The sequence below is a fragment of the Colletes gigas genome, unplaced genomic scaffold, assembly GCF_013123115.1.
Source record: "Colletes gigas isolate AHSC1104 unplaced genomic scaffold, ASM1312311v1 Colletes_gigas_Sc00021, whole genome shotgun sequence".
NCBI lineage: Eukaryota > Metazoa > Arthropoda > Insecta > Hymenoptera > Colletidae > Colletes > Colletes gigas.
In genome coordinates, this window is record NW_025106650.1 from 185,899 (window position 1) to 205,166 (window position 19,268).

The following is a 19,268-nucleotide window of genomic DNA, read 5'->3' on the forward strand; positions in this document are numbered from 1 at the left end:
GCGCCGTCGTCAAAAGGCGCGCGATGTTCCCTACTATTGAGTGAAAACGAATGACACCTCAAGCTGCTGGAACGACGGGTTCCCGCAAGCTCCTCGAACAACGCCCGTCGCGCGCCCATTTTCTTCGCTCGGGATCTATGAGCGAATTGCAAAATACGGAAACACACTATCGTCACGCGTCCGAGAATATTTTGACGAAATTTCACTCGTCTAAAAGCACTAACTAGGGTCCGTTACATTTACTATATTCGTATGTACCTCGATTGTATGCTCGTTATCGCCGTAAAATAATAATGTTCACGGAATACTAAAAGACGGTTTCATAGTACCTACTATGCGAACCACCCACTCGGATTCCAAGGAATATCAAACGGCAATGTGCTGTACGCACGTGGGAGTCGTCGCAAATAGATAATGCAGGTGCAGCTACGAATAAGAGAGACTCTTCCCTTCGATAGCGTACAACTCGCCGAACACTCGCGATTGATTGTAAATGTATCGGGCATTGTGATTCTAATTCTCACATTTCATGCGTCTGTCAGGCATCGTTGGCTAATATGTCATGTCGTACGCATACTACTCGACAAATACCAATCTGCCACGGTAAAAATGAACAATCGGGAATGAACGAGGAACAGAGGAAGATGACGCGAAGATCTTTACGACGGTAACGAACGCTTGCACGGTTAATAAGACAGATCTGTCTTTATTATCTGCATAATCGCGATAACTGCACAATGACGGCATCGTCGAGAGACGTTGGCACCGAGAAAAGTTGTCGGGAACGTTTCCTATGATTAATGTGCAAGAGAAGTGTCACGTTTATTGAATATAATAGTCCGCGAGACTAAACAACACCGTAATCGCGCGACTCAATAATGCATTTTACCCACCAAGATATTTTACAACCTCGGAATATGTCTGTGAAAGTTAATTCGGTGCACTTTTAACGTTCGTATTGTTGAGAATACTCCGTCCTTCCTAGAATTCCCGATGCGACGGGCATCTATTGTTCGAACGAGTCTTCTCATGTCCATCCTCGTCTTCCTTCTGCTCGACTCTGCTTGTACTCCGACCGAGATCGTGGAATTTTCGAATAATAACCGGTGATTTGTGCTCGACGTGAAATACCCTATTTGTTATGCAATTCTTCTTGCGACTCGTGGCGAACGTTGGCGGGCTCGTTGGAGCCAGGGTGCAGGCAGAGTCATGCGATGCGCTTTTAAATCGCAGAGCCAACCGCCCCGCCGTTGAATCGTACAAATAGAACATAGACTCGTGAACGATCGACGAGCCGCCCTGGAAAAGGGGTTAATACTCTCGGCGCACGAAACTACCGACCGAAATAATTGGGAATTTCTACATCCCAAAAAATCGAATTTCGATATCCCAAATATACCGGTGCACTTAGCTTTGTATCGTTCGCTAATTCAGCCAACTCGACCTGTCGTTTTCACGAGAAGAGCACGAAAGATCCGAAGGATCCTTTCGATGGTCTAAATTTAGATTGAAAAATACCGGGGGCTTTGCCTTTTAAAACGAGCACAGATACATCCTTCGAATTGACTTACGGAAGATTATCTTGGCAAGAGTTGGCTTCAAAGCGTATCCCGCGGAAGGGTTCGCGATCGTCGATCGTCCAGGATCCACGGAGCGAACGCGAAACGAAAAAATGGGTCGATTCGAGCGCACAATCGATGCCGCAGTGTGTTACCTGTTGCATCCCGAACGCGAGGAAGGTCGCGTAACGCACTGGCGCGGCACCGACAAGCAGAAAAAGCGCGCAGCGTGCAAGTGAAAATGCAAAAATAATGGTCGGGTCTTGATGACGGCGTCCGGATCGTAAAAAGCCGAGACACACGGTCGGTCGATCGGCCTGTCCGACAAAGCGGGACAAAAGAACGAAGGAGGATCCGTGATATCCTGGCGCCAGTCGCGGACCGAGCTTCGGTCGGAACAAACAAAACGAATTCGAGGGAATGGACGAGGGGAGGAAGGGTTTGCAGCGATCGATGCAGCGGATATACACTACTATGCAGCAGGAATATGGGCCAGACCAACCGACGGCTTCATGTAAAGGGTGTATCGCGCCAACGGACCGCGCCGAATCGAGAATGACATCGAAGGTTGTTCTTTGACGTGTACTCGTTTTTCGCGAGACGAAAGCCGGATAACGACGGTAATATATTAGAAACTTAAAATGGTGGACGGTTATCGAGATGAAAAATAGCGGGCGCCGGAAGGACTTGCCGGAAATGAAGGGTCAGATTGCCGAGATTTAACCTAGCCGCGACTGCTTTGCGATAACGTTTTTCCGACGACCTATCTAGCTGAAAAGCACGACGACAGTGATTAACTGGAATGACGAGGCGCCAATTAGACTCGTTAGCAATGGCTTGATCGTTATTGGAGCACGCTATACCGGTCCGCGTTCTTCGCTAGCATCGCGTTTCAGGATAAGAATCTAATTGATATTTACGGCTGTCCTAGTGCATCCAGGTATTTTTAGGTTGGCGTTAAGTCAGCGTCATGCGAAGTGTACTTGAAACAACCGTAGCAACGACCCCAAAAAATGCACCGGGAACGACCCAAACGAATCGATACCAAGAAATGCATACAAACGAAGATTTGTTGCATAATTCATGGCATTCGCAACAAGAGAGAAGGTTTGCCAAAAAATACGTCGAAAACGTGGAATAAGATTTTGAAAAAGTTGATAATTTCGATAGGAAGCGGTTTCTTTCGTACTCGTGTACATGTTTCTAAGAGTTTCTTTAGAGCGAAACTATACCTATAAATTAATAATTATGTATCTGTAGTTGAGTTTTTTCATTACGAAGGAAAGTAAGCTTTACATAATTCGAACCCGGGCACAGACTGAATCGAGACGATTAATTTGATTAACTGACCGATAACTTTGGATGTCGTTGGTTCAACGTATTCACAGCGCTCCGGTCAATAAGCCCGAATTATCGATAATTAAAGCGCAATCGTGGAAGCGGCCAACCACCGGGTCGACGCAAACAGTCTTTTATGCAAATTCTTCTTCCAGATCAGCTTGTGATCCTTTAAACCTGTTCCGTGAGAAACGTGTCTTGCTTTCGAAAAGTGGCCCGACAGTATCTAGTCGTGACGATCGAGAAAACTTTTAAACGACGTTGCTAATTAATCCGCGACTCTTTTTTTTCTCTCTCTCTTCCGGTTCGACCGCCAGCTCGTATCGAATAAAATACCAGAACGGGCGTCCTGTCGCGAGTGATTTCATGATTCCGTTCCAGAACAGAACAGGGCGTCATCGATTCTGTCGAACGATCTTCCGAAAAAGTTTTCCTGGTGTCTGTTAATCACTGGCAGTAGCGAAACAGATATTTTATCGCAACGAACAATTCAGCTATCATTGCGATTGCCTCGAATCATCGACTCCTAAAAGGTCGTCGTTGAGGACGCGCGCGAAATTTTTGCTGGAAGCATCGGTCTCCCTTCCAAGAAGATTTACTGTTCTTTATATTTAGCAGACAAGGCGGCCCTTTATTGAGATGTCATCGGTTAACGCAAAACGAGAGTAATGCGATTGGTCCTGCTCGGTGGTCCTGGCCCGGCAAAAAGTTGTCCTGGTCCGAACCCCCTCTCCCGTGCAACTGTTATAAATAAGGTTCGGTACAAACTCGATATCGGGCCCTACCGCGGCTACCGGTACCAGGTATGTAAACGCTGTAGGGACGGCAAAAGGGACGGCGGTGGTACTTTTGAATTAATTATTTGATGCTACCCGTATGAATAATTCAACGTTCGGCAAGATGAATCTTGACCGACGCACCTTTGTACGCTAGAGATAGAGAGCGGAAAATGGGATTGCCTTTTGATTTATCGAGACCTTCCGGAAAGAAAACCTGCACCTCTTCGGAACATTTCTTCTCCAGACTTTCCATCGCAGCCCGTGACCGTGGAGAAGTACAGATTTCGTTAGAAATTTATAAATTTGAAACTTCCCACCGAAAAGAAACTGAAACTTTTAGCAGTTTGCGTCCACCTTGAGTAAAATGTAATCCAACTACGTTTGCCACGATTGCTTTTGCCGAATAAATGCATCGTATCTTACGAGCTTGTAATTATAGTGCAATTACTTTGTGCAAGGATTTATGATGGCAAATGTAATCGAATTACATTTCGCTCAACGCTGGTTGGCATACGCAATGTTGGATTTTACAAATAAAATAAAATATATTTATCTAATAATCTGACGGTTGGGTGGTACCAAAAGTTCGATGCGGAGCGCTTCTTCGTATGCATGGCATTCTTGAACTGCAGTAAGTTGCACGCCTGGAAGACGTAATTCCAAGCTAAGTGGTTAAAGTCCCATATACGAAGCCGCGAATATGCGCTATGTACCGAACGTTTCGTACATGAAATTTCTAGCAAGTAACTTGGTATGCTAAGCGATAACGATTGAATACATAATCGACCGTAGTTTCGTAGGGTTAATCATTGCTATTATTAAACATCTTTATCATGCACATCGGTACAAAATATATACATTGTATATAGGAGTTTGCACAAAGCAGAAAAACAGCCAGAGACTGCTTTTCAAGCTAACCTTTGTGCAACATGCTTTCCGATTCGAATCGCGTAAAATAAAACTAAACCGTTAGCCACGGTAATCGATCTGTTACACGAGTCAGTTCCTGCGACGAACCGAGCGTGTCCATAGCACATTAATTACTGCCGCGATAGTCGGGAGTAGAATATATTTTTCGTTAGTCCAGACCACGCCTCGTAATCATTACTCATTCGATCGCGAGCCCCGATTCCAAATTTTTTCTATGTATAATTTGTCAAAGCTGTAAAAAATAAAACGAAATGTCCCTGACAGAAACAAGTTCGCGGTTGTATCGGGTGCACCGTGGATACGATCGATCAGAGCATGATTCGAGTCGAACAATCGGCATTACGAACATCGGGAACCTTTCGCTGAATCCGATTACGGTTACGGATACGGTTCGGCCGAAGAGACTCCGTCGGTCGGCGGAAATTTAATCCACGTTATCGCAAACACACGTTTCAGGGTACTTCGGCAAGTATCTGAACAAGTACAACGGCTCATACATACCGCCGGGATGGCGGGAGTGGGGCGGCCTCATAATGAATTCACGGTACTACAACTACAGCGTCAACATGAACGGCAAGAAGATAAAGCACGGCTTCGAGTACAGCAAGGACTATTATCCGGACCTGATAGCGAACGACAGCGTGGCTTTTCTCCGACAGAGCAAACACAATTTCGCCCGGAAGCCGGTGATGCTCGTCGCGAGTTTCCCGGCGCCGCACGGACCAGAGGACTCTGCACCCCAGTTCTCGCATCTCTTCTTCAACGTCACCACTCACCAGTAAGTACCAGAAACTTTGTCGTTGTGTTTGCCTTCGTTACTGGTTGTCCTTCGACTCTCGAACCCCGTGAATGTAGGTCAGTTCGTTAGCCCGGATCAGGAATTTGTTTGCCGTTGATCCATGGTCCTCCGGTTTTAACGAACGCGACGGAACCGCGGATTTCCGGAGTTCCGAATTTCCAGACTCCTCTCGGATCGATTTTCCGATCGGAGAAGATCGAATCCGCGAGGTTTTACAAGTTTAACACATTCGAAACGTATTAATATTAAAAACTGTATTATAGACCTTTCGACGCATCGCTTATTCGTCCAAAAGTTCCTTCTCGTGAAATAGATCTCGAGCTCGCCAAAGAGCGTGCAAGACTCGTGAGATTCGAGGCAACTGGCTGCATTATTATTCACACACGTAGCTCGCGCTTCTTCTTTATACGCGCTTTTCACGGAGACGCGTTAGTCGCAATCTACTTTCTTTCGCCGAGACCGTATCGTTAGACCGAGCTCTAAAACCACACGATAATGATAATCTTTTCAACGCGTTGAATTGCACCGGCGTATAAAACGCGCGAAAGCTGAATCGCGTTTTTCTGTACTTTCACGGCAGCCTTCGTTGTGCCGTGTATACATATTAGAATCGTCTAATGCGGAGGATGGAGCATTCGAGACAAGTCGCTTGGATGACTCGTTTATTTCGAACGGTAGGTACGAACGTTTCACTTCGTGGAGGACACAGTATGGCGAGGTTCTTTTGGTTATAAGTGAAAGCGTGAAGAATAGAGGCTCGTAAGCTCGATACAATGGCCTGTAGCTCGGGATACGACGCTTCTAATTCAAGTTTACTAAGAGATAGTTACGAAGAAAAATACGTTGTTCCGAGAGACAGACGTAACAAGAATTTTAACAATGGACCCATATATTAGGATAGTTCCTGTGCATCGATAAGCAATTTGATCGCTTAGGGAATGACCCGATAAACGATCCCCGGTGCGTCGCAATTAATTTTCATTCACGATGACGTTCGACTTCGCGCGAGGAACGATACCGTACACGTCGCGACACATACGCGCGCTACCTGACAATCAGACTTGTTTCTCCGAACCAACAAACGTGTATCGAGCGTGTCGTTCGACGTCCGGCGTCCAAGTTCTATCACCGTTCTTGTGACCGTACAATAGGCGACGGTGGAGCAAAAAAGAACAGGAAGAAAGTAGACGAAGGAGTCGCGGGTAACCGAGGAAATCTACGTTGTTTCGACGGTGAACGGTTTAATACCGTACGGGCGAAAGACCAGCGAAAGACCAGCGAAAGATGGAGGCGAAAAACGAGAGACGGAGGCACTCTAGACTAGACAACCGGATAGATAACCGCAGCCACGGTGTCATCGTCGGGTGATGGAGTGGCCCTAGACGCGGTGCAGTGTGCGCGATGAAAAGCACTAAAAACGCGCGCACCCCTCGTGGATAGTCTCGTCTCGCCCCTCTGGACACAGGCAACGCCCGTCATTGTACCTTCGCGATGCAGGTATTATGTTCACCTGTCTCTGTTTCGCGACAAAACAATAAAAAATAAAAAACCAACACATCCACGGTTTCCTTCCGTCTCTGTACGACGACGCGTTCTGTTCTCGTCTCTTTCCCCGGCTGGACGCGTGTATGGAACTATCTACGATTACGATTCAGACGACGAGGAGAGAAACGCGTGACGTTTCACGAGGGATCTTTTGTGAACCGGGGGACTGCAGATTGCCTCATTGTACGGAGTATTTTTTTTATTCGTCGCTATTCTGTGATAAGCGTATGCCGTCGATCGGAGTTCTCGCGAGGATCGATTCTAAAGGGATCTTTCTACTATTGCGTTTGACAGAGAACTCCGTTATGTCTGTGAATCATTGTTAGTACACACCGCCTCTGCTCGCCAACTTTTTCGAAATGCTTGTCCGTCCTACACAGGAGTACCACAGTTACCGAGTTTTATAGAGATTTGACGTGGAGGCAGAAAAGACGGGACTCGTAAAGGCATCGTTCTCGCTAGCGTCTCCGACCCTTTTTTTTCTGCCTTTCTTTATGTAGGTCGTTGCCGTGCTAATGCAATGCAGTTGTACTTAGGTATCTTTTACGAGGGAAGAAAAGAACTCCGTTCCTCCCTGTTTGCGACAGAACGATTCATTACCGGATTTCCGAGCGCAAACTGGGCCAGAATTCCTGATATTAAACCGCGTGGTCCGCAAAACGCTGACCATCGTTCGTCGTTTCGTTGTAATTAACGAAGCAATTGAAACGCCGAAAAGAACAGACTAATCGCGTGTGGAACCTTCGCATAATAGGCTCACTGTTCGCTGATCGGACCAACAAATGCTGCAGTGTACGTTAATCATTCGCCAGGATTGAAACCAGAAGTTGTACGTTTCGTTGTACGGTAAACGATGTACTTCTATGTGTTACACATACAAACGTCGGGAAGGGTTAAAAATCACATTTTCTGCCGCATACAGGATGCGGTGGAATTGAACGTAACAAATTTTGGATCTTCTTGAAAGTCTAGACGAAATAAAGAGTATGAATTTAGATAGCGTATCGGAGTAAGAGAGACCGTTTATAGGTTTGTGCAAAAATAGAAGATCGAAAAGAACTCGGCGCTTCTCCAGCTACGATAAACCCAGATTGCCTTGCAAGATATCATAACTAAAGGATGCCATTTAAACTGAAAATAGGCTTTTTTAATGGCATTCTATTGGTATCTAGAAACAAATAGTATCGTTGTTCCCAATCTAGACCACCGTTTGAGACAACAATTACTATCGTTTAATTTCGTACACGCGGAACAAGAGTAATCGCGGGTCTCTAGTGAATTAGCGGGTCAATAATCGTGATTTAATAATGCATGATCTCGAGCGTGTAACGCGACGCGTTGATCGTGTAATAGATATCCGCGTAATTCCTTTGTGTCAAACGGAATGACATCGTGCAGATTGTAACTCGTTTTCCAGAACGGTTCCGTGCAATTTACTTTTACAAGCAGCGCAGGATTCTTGTCTGCTTTATGTAACATCTGATAAGCGGTCGCCTTGCGCGACGCGATACCAGGACACCAGGTATCGATCGTTCGATCGAAATCGAGAACCGTACAGAAAGCGATACGAAACGCGAACTATAGAAATAAGAATTTGAAAAGTGCACAAGGCGTTTGCAGAATCAAACAGGTACTGTAGTTAAAAAATTTCTGTTCGAAACAGTTTAATAGTCACTTCCACGAACTCCTCGCGATTATCGATCGTTGAATTTATTTAAAAGAAAAAAGTTAAATTCTTTTAATATCGAATTGATGGGCTAGTGGTTCGTCTTCGTTTCCAGGTGGTCCATGGCGTTCACCGATTAATACGGTTGATCTACCCCGATCTGATCGTGCTAATGGCCGTGCAATGCGTCTCTCGGTTAAACGTTATGGAAAGCCGAGCGCGACAGAACCTCTACTACCGTTATCGCGGCCCGTTGGCACGTTTATATTTTGACAGCGCCCTTTCACCATGACTAATCCGAGGGCAACGCCGAGAGAATCGAGTTTATCAGAGATTCGGCTTGTATTAAGCGTGCATATCGCAGGCACGGCCAATGTTTGTAACGTTTGCCTGCAGGCTCTATTTTAATTCCCAGCAAAACCTGCGCGGCTCTGTTAATATCACCCCTCCCAGATCAGATAATCCGGATTTATCGTCGGAGTAATTAGTAGAAGAAATTTATGCGGCAATTATCGCACGGCGCGCCGCTGATATCTTGGTGTTTAGGGATGTGTGGTGAAAAAATTTAAATAGGGCACCGATCGGTTCGAACGTCTCGGCAGGGTTTCTCGTTGTTTTTTTTTTTTCGAAAACCACACGATCACGATCGTTGGCGCGTCGCTCGTTTGTGCATCGCGGCGCCGACTTCCGGTCTAAGATCTGTACAGATCTCGCGATAATGGAATCGATACGAGATAAGAATCGGTACGGTAAAATATATTAACGAACCGGAGATAAATACCAGACGTCAGAATGCACGGGTATCGATTCGATTCGATTCGAGTAAAAGACGCGAGGAAACGTTGCACCGAGTGCATCGAGCGTCGAAGGAAACGCGGTCGAGGATCCGCAGTCGAGAAAAGAGAAAACAGGAAAGTAGAATCGACAGAGACGAATGGATCGTCTTGATGCGAGATCGTTAATAGTTCAACGTGAAATATGTCGATCGGAGCAATGCTCGAACGAGACAGTTGGATCATTTGTACTTGGCAATTTAGTGTGTGTATATTTGGAACGCTTTAACAATCGATGCTTTATGGCTGGATGCGATATGTACGGTACCAAGTAATATCGAATCGTTTTTAAAGATGTTTTCGATCGCCATCGTTGTAAAGCTAAAAGAAAAACTCGAAAGCTCGTCTTCGATGGATGCTATTACCGGCGAAGATTTAGTTTTCTTCGTTTTACATGGCCTCCTTTCGTGCTTCCGCGGTACTCGGTGATGCTTAACAGCCACTTCGAGTCACTCAAATATCGATTACCTTCGGTATCCGATATATTCTTGCATCCGCCTACGTGGAATGCGAACGTTTTTCGAGTCTTGTTTCCGCAAGAAAGAAACAAGAACCGCGCGTCGTTAAGTATTACAGACCTCCAACAACGACCACGCCTGTGGACGCAGAGAAGATAGCCGAGAAACGGTGCGAATGTCCGAACGTTTATCCGTTCGTCGCAAACACCATTGATATTGGCAGCAGCCCGTTCAGCGAAACAGACAGACCGAACTAAGAATCAACCTGTTCCATTCCATAATTAAGTTGTCCACGGTTAATCTTAAGCGGTCGATTAACCAGGCATCGTGCAGACAGCCGAGTAACCGAACGACGAGCGCGCAAGGGATGCATCCGGAGACAAACGAGCAAGACGCAACGCAAGACGGAAGGTGCGCGGGGGGGGCACGTGTCTGGGTGCAAATATAATCGTCGAGTGTCTCGCGGGAAAGTTAAGTGGCCGTGGCGAGCCGGTGTACGCAGAATAGGCCGCAATTAAGGAGTCCAGACGAAATACGTCGAGAGAAAGAGAGAGAAGGGCGAGGGACGTCGACGGAACGAGAGTATTCTTCGTCCGGGGGCCTCCGTCAGATTACGCGCTTTATTTTAAATTTGCATAAAGCAACGAGCCGCTTTACGGCCGTCAGCAGCCGGGCATACGAAAAGGCTATAAGGCGAAATTAACGCGAACAACGTGTTCTCTACTAAGAACCACGGCTTCCCGCGTTCTTTTTCCTTCTCCTTCACGAACAAGGCACTTTCCGATTTTATTTCCACCCGGCGAAATACTCTACGATGTTCCACAGTATTTCGGGTTATTTTCGATCGCGTCTGCGCGACGGTTCCAGGAGGAAAAGCACGGCGTCTCGAATTTTCCTCCGCCACTACCCCGTTTTCTATGAAATTTCTGACCGACCGAACCGAGTAAACCTGTTCCTGCATCCCGTACGACGATCCGCCAATAAGACAAAGATCCTCTACGTTCGAGGCGAGCGTTCCTGAAGGACGCGGAGGAAGGTGAAGGGCCAATTACCCATAATTTCGTGTCTCGCGTAATTGGTTGAGAGCTAGGTGGAAAGAGAAAGGAGGAGAGAGGATACGGTGTCTCGAGGGTCCGCTGTGTTTTACCTTCTCGTTGCATCGAACTCTTACGTCTTGCTAGATGCTCGAGGTTAATTCAATTTCGCCTAGCCGGCTCGGATTCCGGCGGGGAACACCGCGCGTACACCTAAATCCTACTTATTCGACTCGCTGCGAGAGTTGATCGGGGAACTGGAATAGTTTAACGGGGGGGAAACCCAACCAAGGGCTGGTAATTAATTGCTAATGCACTGAAGGCTTCGATGACTCGGCTTAAACATCTGTCGCGCGGGATCGCTTTCAACCTTTCTTATCGCGGACGATTAGATAATAATTTCTAGCATCTCCGAGAGGTAAATGAATGTTTCGTAACGAAACGGTACTGCTATGAATTCCGAAAACATTTCCACGGAACACCGTACCATGTATGAAAAATCTAACGAAGATATTTGAATGTTTTGCTTCAGCACTCCGGCCTACGACTATGCACCGAACCCCGATAAACAATGGATCTTGCAAGTCACGCAGAAGATGCAGCCGATCCATAAGCAATTCACGGATCTCCTGATGACCAAGAGACTGCAGACGCTGCAAAGCGTCGACGATGCGGTAAACAGGGTAAGAATGATTCGCAAGACTTAACAGCATTTGACACCTATTAATTAAGCATTCTTCCACGAATGCGTCAAAGGATGACGCGTAAAAGTCGCTTCGTTTAAACGACGACTCATTTTTTATGGTTCATTTTCTGTTAACAGATCTACCAAGAACTGAAAGACCTGGGGGAACTGGACAATACGTACATAATATACACATCCGACCATGGCTACCATTTGGGTCAATTCGGGCTGATCAAAGGGAAGAGCTTCCCATTCGAATTCGACGTTAGAGTACCGTTCCTCATCAGAGGACCTGGAATCGAGCCCGGCACCATGTAAGCACACCAGTTTATTATTATTTTAATTCCACGTAGGATGAACTACGCACGGATTTCTCGAATACTTCCTACTCGGAAACGCTCGTTTAGTCTTCGAAACGAACTAACAAAGCAAACAAACGAAAGATCGGGTGCCTGTTAAATACCAAGACGAGACGCGAATTTCTAAGACACGTTGTAACACAGTTCACTCTGATCGATCCACAGATATACAATATGATTTACAACGATGTTATCCGCGACTGTTTCTAGCTCTCGATTTTCGCGCCTTTTGGCTTTTCATTTTGTAGAATGAGACGGAACTCGTCGAACACCTTATCGATGATAGTACGGAGAGCAGTCGTCTCGTAAATTTTCCGTTGAAATACACAGCGTACACAATAATTTTGTCCGATAATCGCTGTAATCGCGAATCGCGTTAAAACAACGGTTTATCAGCATCCCGGCATCGAAAGCACGATCCGTTTCGATCCCTTAAACCCCCGGTAAGATTTCACGGCAATAAATAGAACGCTTCCATGTAAGTGACTGTTGTCTGGGTGTCTCCTGGAATTACGGTTCTGTGGCCCGCCACGAGGAGACTCGAAAGCGGCAAATTATCGACCACGACCCGTGAAACCGATCGACGAAAAAACAGCTGGTAAACCGAGACAGCCCACTGGCTCGCGTTGCCAAACTACCGTGTGAACGTGAACCCGCGACCATACGCCTATAAATTGAAGCACGCTTCCCGATGTCTGTTATAAATATCGCTGTTAGATTAATGTTCCTCGCGAGCACTTCCGTGTGCAGTTCGCTTCTTCTTCTGTTTGCTATTGGGAATTTAATAACTGCCAGTAACTCAAATTCCATGTTTTTATACCGTAAAACGTGGAATTTATACTAATTTATGTGCCATTTAACTAAAACACTCTTTGTTTTACGATGAAAAGCAGTCGAGACTTTTTGTAAAAGATAATAACAGACGCTTTATAACCAACCCCGGATGTAAACAAGAAACGAGAAATGAATGCGTTAGAACACTCGCGGCGAAATATGCTCGCGCCACGGATCGGTATTTACCTCGAAGGGGCAAGCTCCAATATTGGATTACAATAAAGCATCTATATGACGTTGCAGAGTAGACGACATAGTTTTGAACATCGACTTGGCGCCGACGTTCCTGGATATGGCCGGCGTAGAGACGCCACCGCAGATGGACGGTCGTTCTTTCAAGAAACTTTTTCAGAAGTGAGTACATTGCCAATTTTTCCCTGTACGCGATATGTATACCGACGTATCGAATGCCAACCAGCTCCGAAGGTTCCACGGATAAAAATTGCTGCGAAATTCGAGTCGATTCGACTGCGTCTAGCAATGAGCGCCAATAAATATTTTAAAAATTCTCTATCCAGCGTTTTTACTGAAATTTCCAACAAGTGTTCAATTTTCGAAAAATAAAAATTACATGTTGCAGTAGACACGGAAGGAGGTCCAAGTTCAAGTGGCCAGACACTTTCCTGATAGAATCCTCGGGTCGCCGCGAGACTCCGGAATCGATTGCGGAATCGAAGGCGCGGGAAGCCAGGAGGCAAAACGCCACGCTCGCGAAACAACATGCGAACGCGACACCGGAAGAGGAAGACGAAGACGTCACCGATTCGGACATCGACCACGACGCGGAACATCGATTTTTAGAGAACGACACGGGCAGCGACCAGGACATTTCCGAAGACGAAGACTTCGAGGACTCGATCATCGACGACTCGAGTAACGCGCTTTCCTATTTTCTTTAACAGAGTATTAAACGGTAAATCATTAGCTTTTATGCACTTTATCCGAGACGTAGTTTCTACAGCAGGAAGCCGTAATCTTTTACGCCGATGCTGCGCTGACCTTTCCGTGCCAATAAAACCAGTCTTCGCTTCAAAAGCCGCAATCTGGCATTATGATCCTTTGATGAATATATTACGTTGGGCCCAGATTTACGAAACTGTCGGTGGAATAAAGCGAACGTAACTGTTTTGCGTATGCTTTCGGATTTGAACAAGCTAGGAAACCGTGAATATATTTAATTAAAACGTTCGTTTCGCAACGATATGTAATTGACACAGTGTGGATGCGTACATTACCATTTTTATACTATAATTAGATCAAACCGATTCTATAATTTCCTGCCAATCTGTAATTACGAAGCGCGTTACCAAGAAGCTATGATCTTTAATAAATCGAGAACGTTCATAATCGATGCTTGCCGTTACCTTGAACGATCTTCTACTCGTTCGATCGCGGGATTATCGCGACGAAGCGTTCGAATTCCGGTTTAACTATGTCTCGCTTAGACTTTCGGTCAGAATATCGGCTCTAATCCTATTTTATCGGTCCGTGTTCCCTTCGCTTTCGTTCTCGTCGAGTAGTTTCGAAAATGACGATCCTTTCAGACTCGGAGCTGCATCTGGATAACAGAGTCCATCCGGTGCACTCGACCTTCACTACGAAGCACGAGCGACTCGCGGTTGAGTGCTCGCGACCGGAAGCTCAGGCGAACTGCGTCCCGGGTCAAAAATGGCGTTGTGAAAGGGATGGTCACCGATGGAGGAAGTACAAGTGCAAATACGCTGCGCCTCCGCCGCGGATGTCGAAGAAATGTGCCTGCTTCACGCCAAACGGAGTGGTCTACACGAGATTGGAGTCGAACGATTACGAGGGACACCGGTACGGCTTCGGTAGGGACAGACGACCACCGGACATGTACAGCGACATGGCCAGATACTTTGCTAAACGAGGTACGATCGAGAATAACTCGTAATCGATGATCACGGTTTGATGGGAACGCGTCTCTCGCGATGATGGAATTTGTAATGCACAGCCGTTCCGAGGAAGCTGGCGATCATCGTTCACGATTTTTGTTAGGCAAACGAGACACGCCGGACGAAGCTGACCCGAGCGAAGATAGTTATCGAGATACCGACGCGGACGATGATAGCTATAATAACGGTGGCCGGGACCGGCGCGCGATCGACCAGGGATTCTTTCAGGACATGAACGAACTCGCGGAGAACGTGAGAAGGGAATCCGCGAGGTTCGTTTCAAGGTATAGGGAATTTCGAGAGCTCTCGATGCTTTCTTTGATAAATTGCAGACGTTTCATGGACGGATGTATCTTCGGAAATAGGTTCGGTAATCGTACATCGAGCATTCATCGGGAAACGCTCGACTTGGACAACTTGGAAGAGTCCGAGTACACGATGGAGAATTTTGATCTTGATTTGGACAAGATCGTGAAAGGTCGATTGAACGTCGAAGACGTGGTCAGGAGGCACAGAAGGGTGCGACGAAGCGCCACGAAGAAAGACACCGTGGAACACGTGACCAAGATCATGGAGAGCATAGAGGAAGAACTCGACGACTTGAAGGTACTCCCTCGATCGTAGGAAGTTAGCAAACGATTTTCCATAACCGTCACTCGAAAACAACTTTCTCGCATTTAGCAGACGCAAGCTCGCCACTCGGAAACGCGCAAAACGTTGCCAGCCAAGTGTTCGGTCCTCCCGCAGGGTGGAGTGAATTGTTCGGAAACCGTCTATCAGGATCCGAACGAGTGGCGCATTTCGAGGCGAGAAATAGAGCAGCAGATTAAAGAAATGAGGATGCAGTTGGAAACGCTCAAAGTGAGTCTCGGTAATAATCGTATCGTCTAATTTGATTAATACTGTTGTACTTTTGATAGGAAATACGTCGTCACTTGATGATCAAGCGACCTCACTTCATCCCAGACACGGAAGAAGATACCGAGGATGCGAAAGAATCTCCGAAATCGCATCATCATTCACCAAGGAATCACGCGAATCGTCATCACAAGAAACACGATCACGCGAGTACTGCCAATCAAGCCGTTCCGGCAATCCGTTCCACTTCGAAATCGAATCAAGTCACGGAGGAAGGAATCACTTCTATGGATACTACGGTGAAACCCAGGCCTAATGTCACCTCTACTGACAGTACTGACAGCGATACAATCACCACGACAGAATTAACTACAACAACCGTGCCTATGACGACTAAATTGAAGAAGGTACCGCGTCGTCCGAGGATTAAAGAAACGTCGAACAACCGAACTGAAGTCGAGGACGATAAGTCGCAAAAGCGCAAAAAGATTCATCATCGCAGAAACAACACGCTGTTTACGAATAACGTCCACGATGAAGTCTCGGCAGTGAACGTCAGTGAAACGGCAGAGACAATCGCAACCACACAGAGTACAGTGTCCAGTCCGAGGCATCAGTATCATCAGACCAAATACACGATTCTTCCTACCACTACGATGAAAGAGACAACGATTCAAAAGGAGACGTCTAGCAGTACAGGGACTTGGAGTGACTTTGTCAGAGAAACTACACTAGATATGGATGCGCAAACAGTGCTATCGACAGGTTCAGATACTTCAAACGCTGCCGAATCAACAGCGTCGCAAAGAACGACTCCTGTATTTGTTAAAACAACGACCAACGATCGTTCTAGAACTGCATCGTTACCCATGACTACGATCACGACGCCAATGCCGACACCAGTTACCATCACTCCAACGAGAAAATTCCCAAAGATGCAGAAAAATAGAACAACGGGAAATCTTGGACCTTCTAGGATAGACGTTACCATTTTAGAATCTCCTGACAGGAAGAATCGACAAGGTTGGTGCCTGTACATAGAATAAGACGCTTGAAACAGGCCGCCCGAATAACTCTATTATCTTTAAAGTAAACTTTATTCCGCAATTGTTTATGATACCTCTAAAAATGAAAGAATTGTTTGGGTCTGTTCTTAATAGATTCTAACATAAAATCTGATCGAACATATTTTTTTACGATAGATATAATCGATATAGCAAGCAATCGTCGATTGCCGCCGATGTTGAACACCCCTCTTGAAGCTCGTCACAAATGCTATTGCGAACCTGATACGTATACGAAGAAGGACGAGAAAGAAATCGCTAGGGAAGAGAGGAGAAGACTGAAGGAGGAACGTTTAAAAAAGAAAGAGCGAAAGCTAAGGAAGAAAGCTAAGCTCGAGAAAGAATGTCTGACGGAGAAAATGAATTGTTTCGAGCACGACAACGATCACTGGCGTACCGCGCCCATGTGGAGTGCAGGCCCATTCTGTTTCTGCATGAATGCGAACAATAACACGTACTCGTGCATCCGTACGATTAACGCGACTCATAATTTTCTTTACTGCGAGTTCACTACCGGTTTGGTCACTTATTATAATCTGAGAATCGGTAAGTATGGTATTTAAATTGTCTCTTTTCTAGCAAATCGATTTCTATCGTTACTATTTTATTATTCAGACCCATTCGAGCAATGGAACAGAATTTCCTCGTTAACGCCTATCGAAAGGTCCTATCTTCATAATCAATTGGCGCATTTGAAAGGGTGTAAAGGTACAAGGGATTGCACTGTTGGAAACGCGAGGGAAGCTTTACCGCAGCCGCAACAACATCAAAGATTGATCTCTAAGAGAAAATACGTGAACACTTTCGGTAAGTTGGTACGATGATACGCGAGGGATCGGGACACATTCCTGCCACAGTTTATTTCATGTTATTCGTTTCCATAGAGGATATGTTTGTACCGTCAGCTTTGCAAATTATTCGTGAAAGTGAACTTGGTAGTCCACCTAATAAGAGACGAAAAAAGTTGCAAAAGTAAGTAAGCCATTGAAAGCTTGACTATTGCATACTGATTAATGCCGAGCACGATATAGCAAAGTAATAATAAAGTTTATGCTATTTGGTAGACAAGCCAAACGTTTCTATCACGTATTTTCCTGTTGAACAGTGTTTGGAACAGACGCAGTAGAAGCTGGCAGAGCAATTGGAGGCATCATCAAGACGCAGTGAACTTCCGACGACACAGACATCAGTACTGAACGGTTTATTTGTTTTCTCTTTGGTCGTATTGTCGAAGGATGCGTGACGCATTGCCTTAGATGTATATTAATTAATTTTGCAATGCATTTAATAACGTAATTTATTTAGTGATATTTAATTAAAAAAAAAAAACGGAATCGTGATATTTAATTGATAACGTTTTTATTCCATTAGACAGTCACAGTTCGATGACTACTGTGCATATTTTTAATGCTATTTTTTATGGTAAAATTATTGCGACTGATCGAAACGAATTTCTCGTGTACCATGTGCGTCTAGTTGGAACACGCAAACAAGAACGAGAAACGATTTAAACGATGATCCTTTTTTTACTTAATAGCAGATATTTTTTATAATAATTTATTTACTCTCGTCTCTTTAGGTCTTTATACAAGAAGCAAATAACTTGTATCGATACTTGCCTAATGAAATTTAGAGTAATTTTGAAACTTCAATTATCTGAAATTAAAAAACGATACTTCTTCGCGAAGTAAATAACCAATACCTGTAGCTTTCTAGACAATAGTTTGTCTAAGGAACAGAAAGAGTTTAAGTATTCATCTATCGCATTAGGACAGTTCAAATTTGGATTTGTGACTATGGACTGATACGCACAACAAAAAAATGGACACAATAGCAAAATCATCCTGCCAAAAACCTTTTGCCTTTTCTTGCAAAAATTCTCTATACAATTATACCTTCGTAAAACGTCTATTCCACTAAAACTGCCACTTTATTGATTTTCCTATTGCCTTTAAGCGATGCAAAATAAAAATGCTCTTATGACGCACTGCTACAAAACGTCTTACAATCTTTACAAACTAATTTCGTTAAAAGTAAAAGGCAAAAAGTGATTCCAGCCATTATCTAAAGATATGCATTGCTAAGACTGTTTATATTTCACTGAAACTAAATAAACTTTCAGTGCCATTTATTCTGCGCAATCTTCTGTCTTACTAGGAGTATGCAAACTTTTGTGATTGCTACAGCTAACAGTCATTATTATAAAAAATGAAATGCTGATGGATCTATATATGTATTACTTTGAATTGGATATAATTACTTCAAGTATGACAAAAGATTTAAAAGATACTCTGTTATTCTTGTCACAAACCATATACTGTATAACTTTTATCAACTATTTAACTATTTCCATTAGCGTTTTATTTTTTACAATCGTATGTCTGTGTTATATACTAGGTTCTCGGTTAGTATCCTGAGAATATCTACAAGATTTTGAAACTAAAACAATGTATTTAAATCATGCGAAATAAACAAATAAATACTGTCCAAACGATAATTCATATTTCCTTTGTTTCCTATGCTATTGTATAAGGGTGAACAATAAACATTGATACAAAAAAATTGTTATTAATATATGTATTTTTTACAAAAGTTTCAGAAAAAATAATTGATA

General features: G+C 44.7%; 1 protein-coding gene across 2 annotated transcripts in view; it reads left to right on the forward strand.

Moving 5' to 3' along the window:
- Positions 1-19,045, forward strand: part of LOC122401098 (extracellular sulfatase SULF-1 homolog) — a 57,715-nt gene extending 38,670 nt beyond the window's left edge. The window contains exons 4-17 of one of the 2 annotated variants that reach the window (XM_043403035.1): positions 5,063-5,384; positions 11,474-11,624; positions 11,765-11,940; positions 13,063-13,173; positions 13,400-13,692; positions 14,364-14,708; positions 14,836-15,016; positions 15,098-15,338; positions 15,414-15,593; positions 15,653-16,613; positions 16,793-17,200; positions 17,270-17,461; positions 17,539-17,626; positions 17,760-19,045. In XM_043403035.1, coding sequence (XP_043258970.1) covers positions 5,063-5,384; positions 11,474-11,624; positions 11,765-11,940; positions 13,063-13,173; positions 13,400-13,692; positions 14,364-14,708; positions 14,836-15,016; positions 15,098-15,338; positions 15,414-15,593; positions 15,653-16,613; positions 16,793-17,200; positions 17,270-17,461; positions 17,539-17,626; positions 17,760-17,850 — 3,740 coding nt within the window. In that variant the 3' untranslated portion in view covers positions 17,851-19,045. The remainder of the gene's footprint in view (positions 1-5,062; positions 5,385-11,473; positions 11,625-11,764; positions 11,941-13,062; positions 13,174-13,399; positions 13,693-14,363; positions 14,709-14,835; positions 15,017-15,097; positions 15,339-15,413; positions 15,594-15,652; positions 16,614-16,792; positions 17,201-17,269; positions 17,462-17,538; positions 17,627-17,759) is intronic. The other variant, XM_043403036.1, reaches the window with a different exon arrangement.
- Positions 19,046-19,268: the final 223 nt, after the last annotated feature.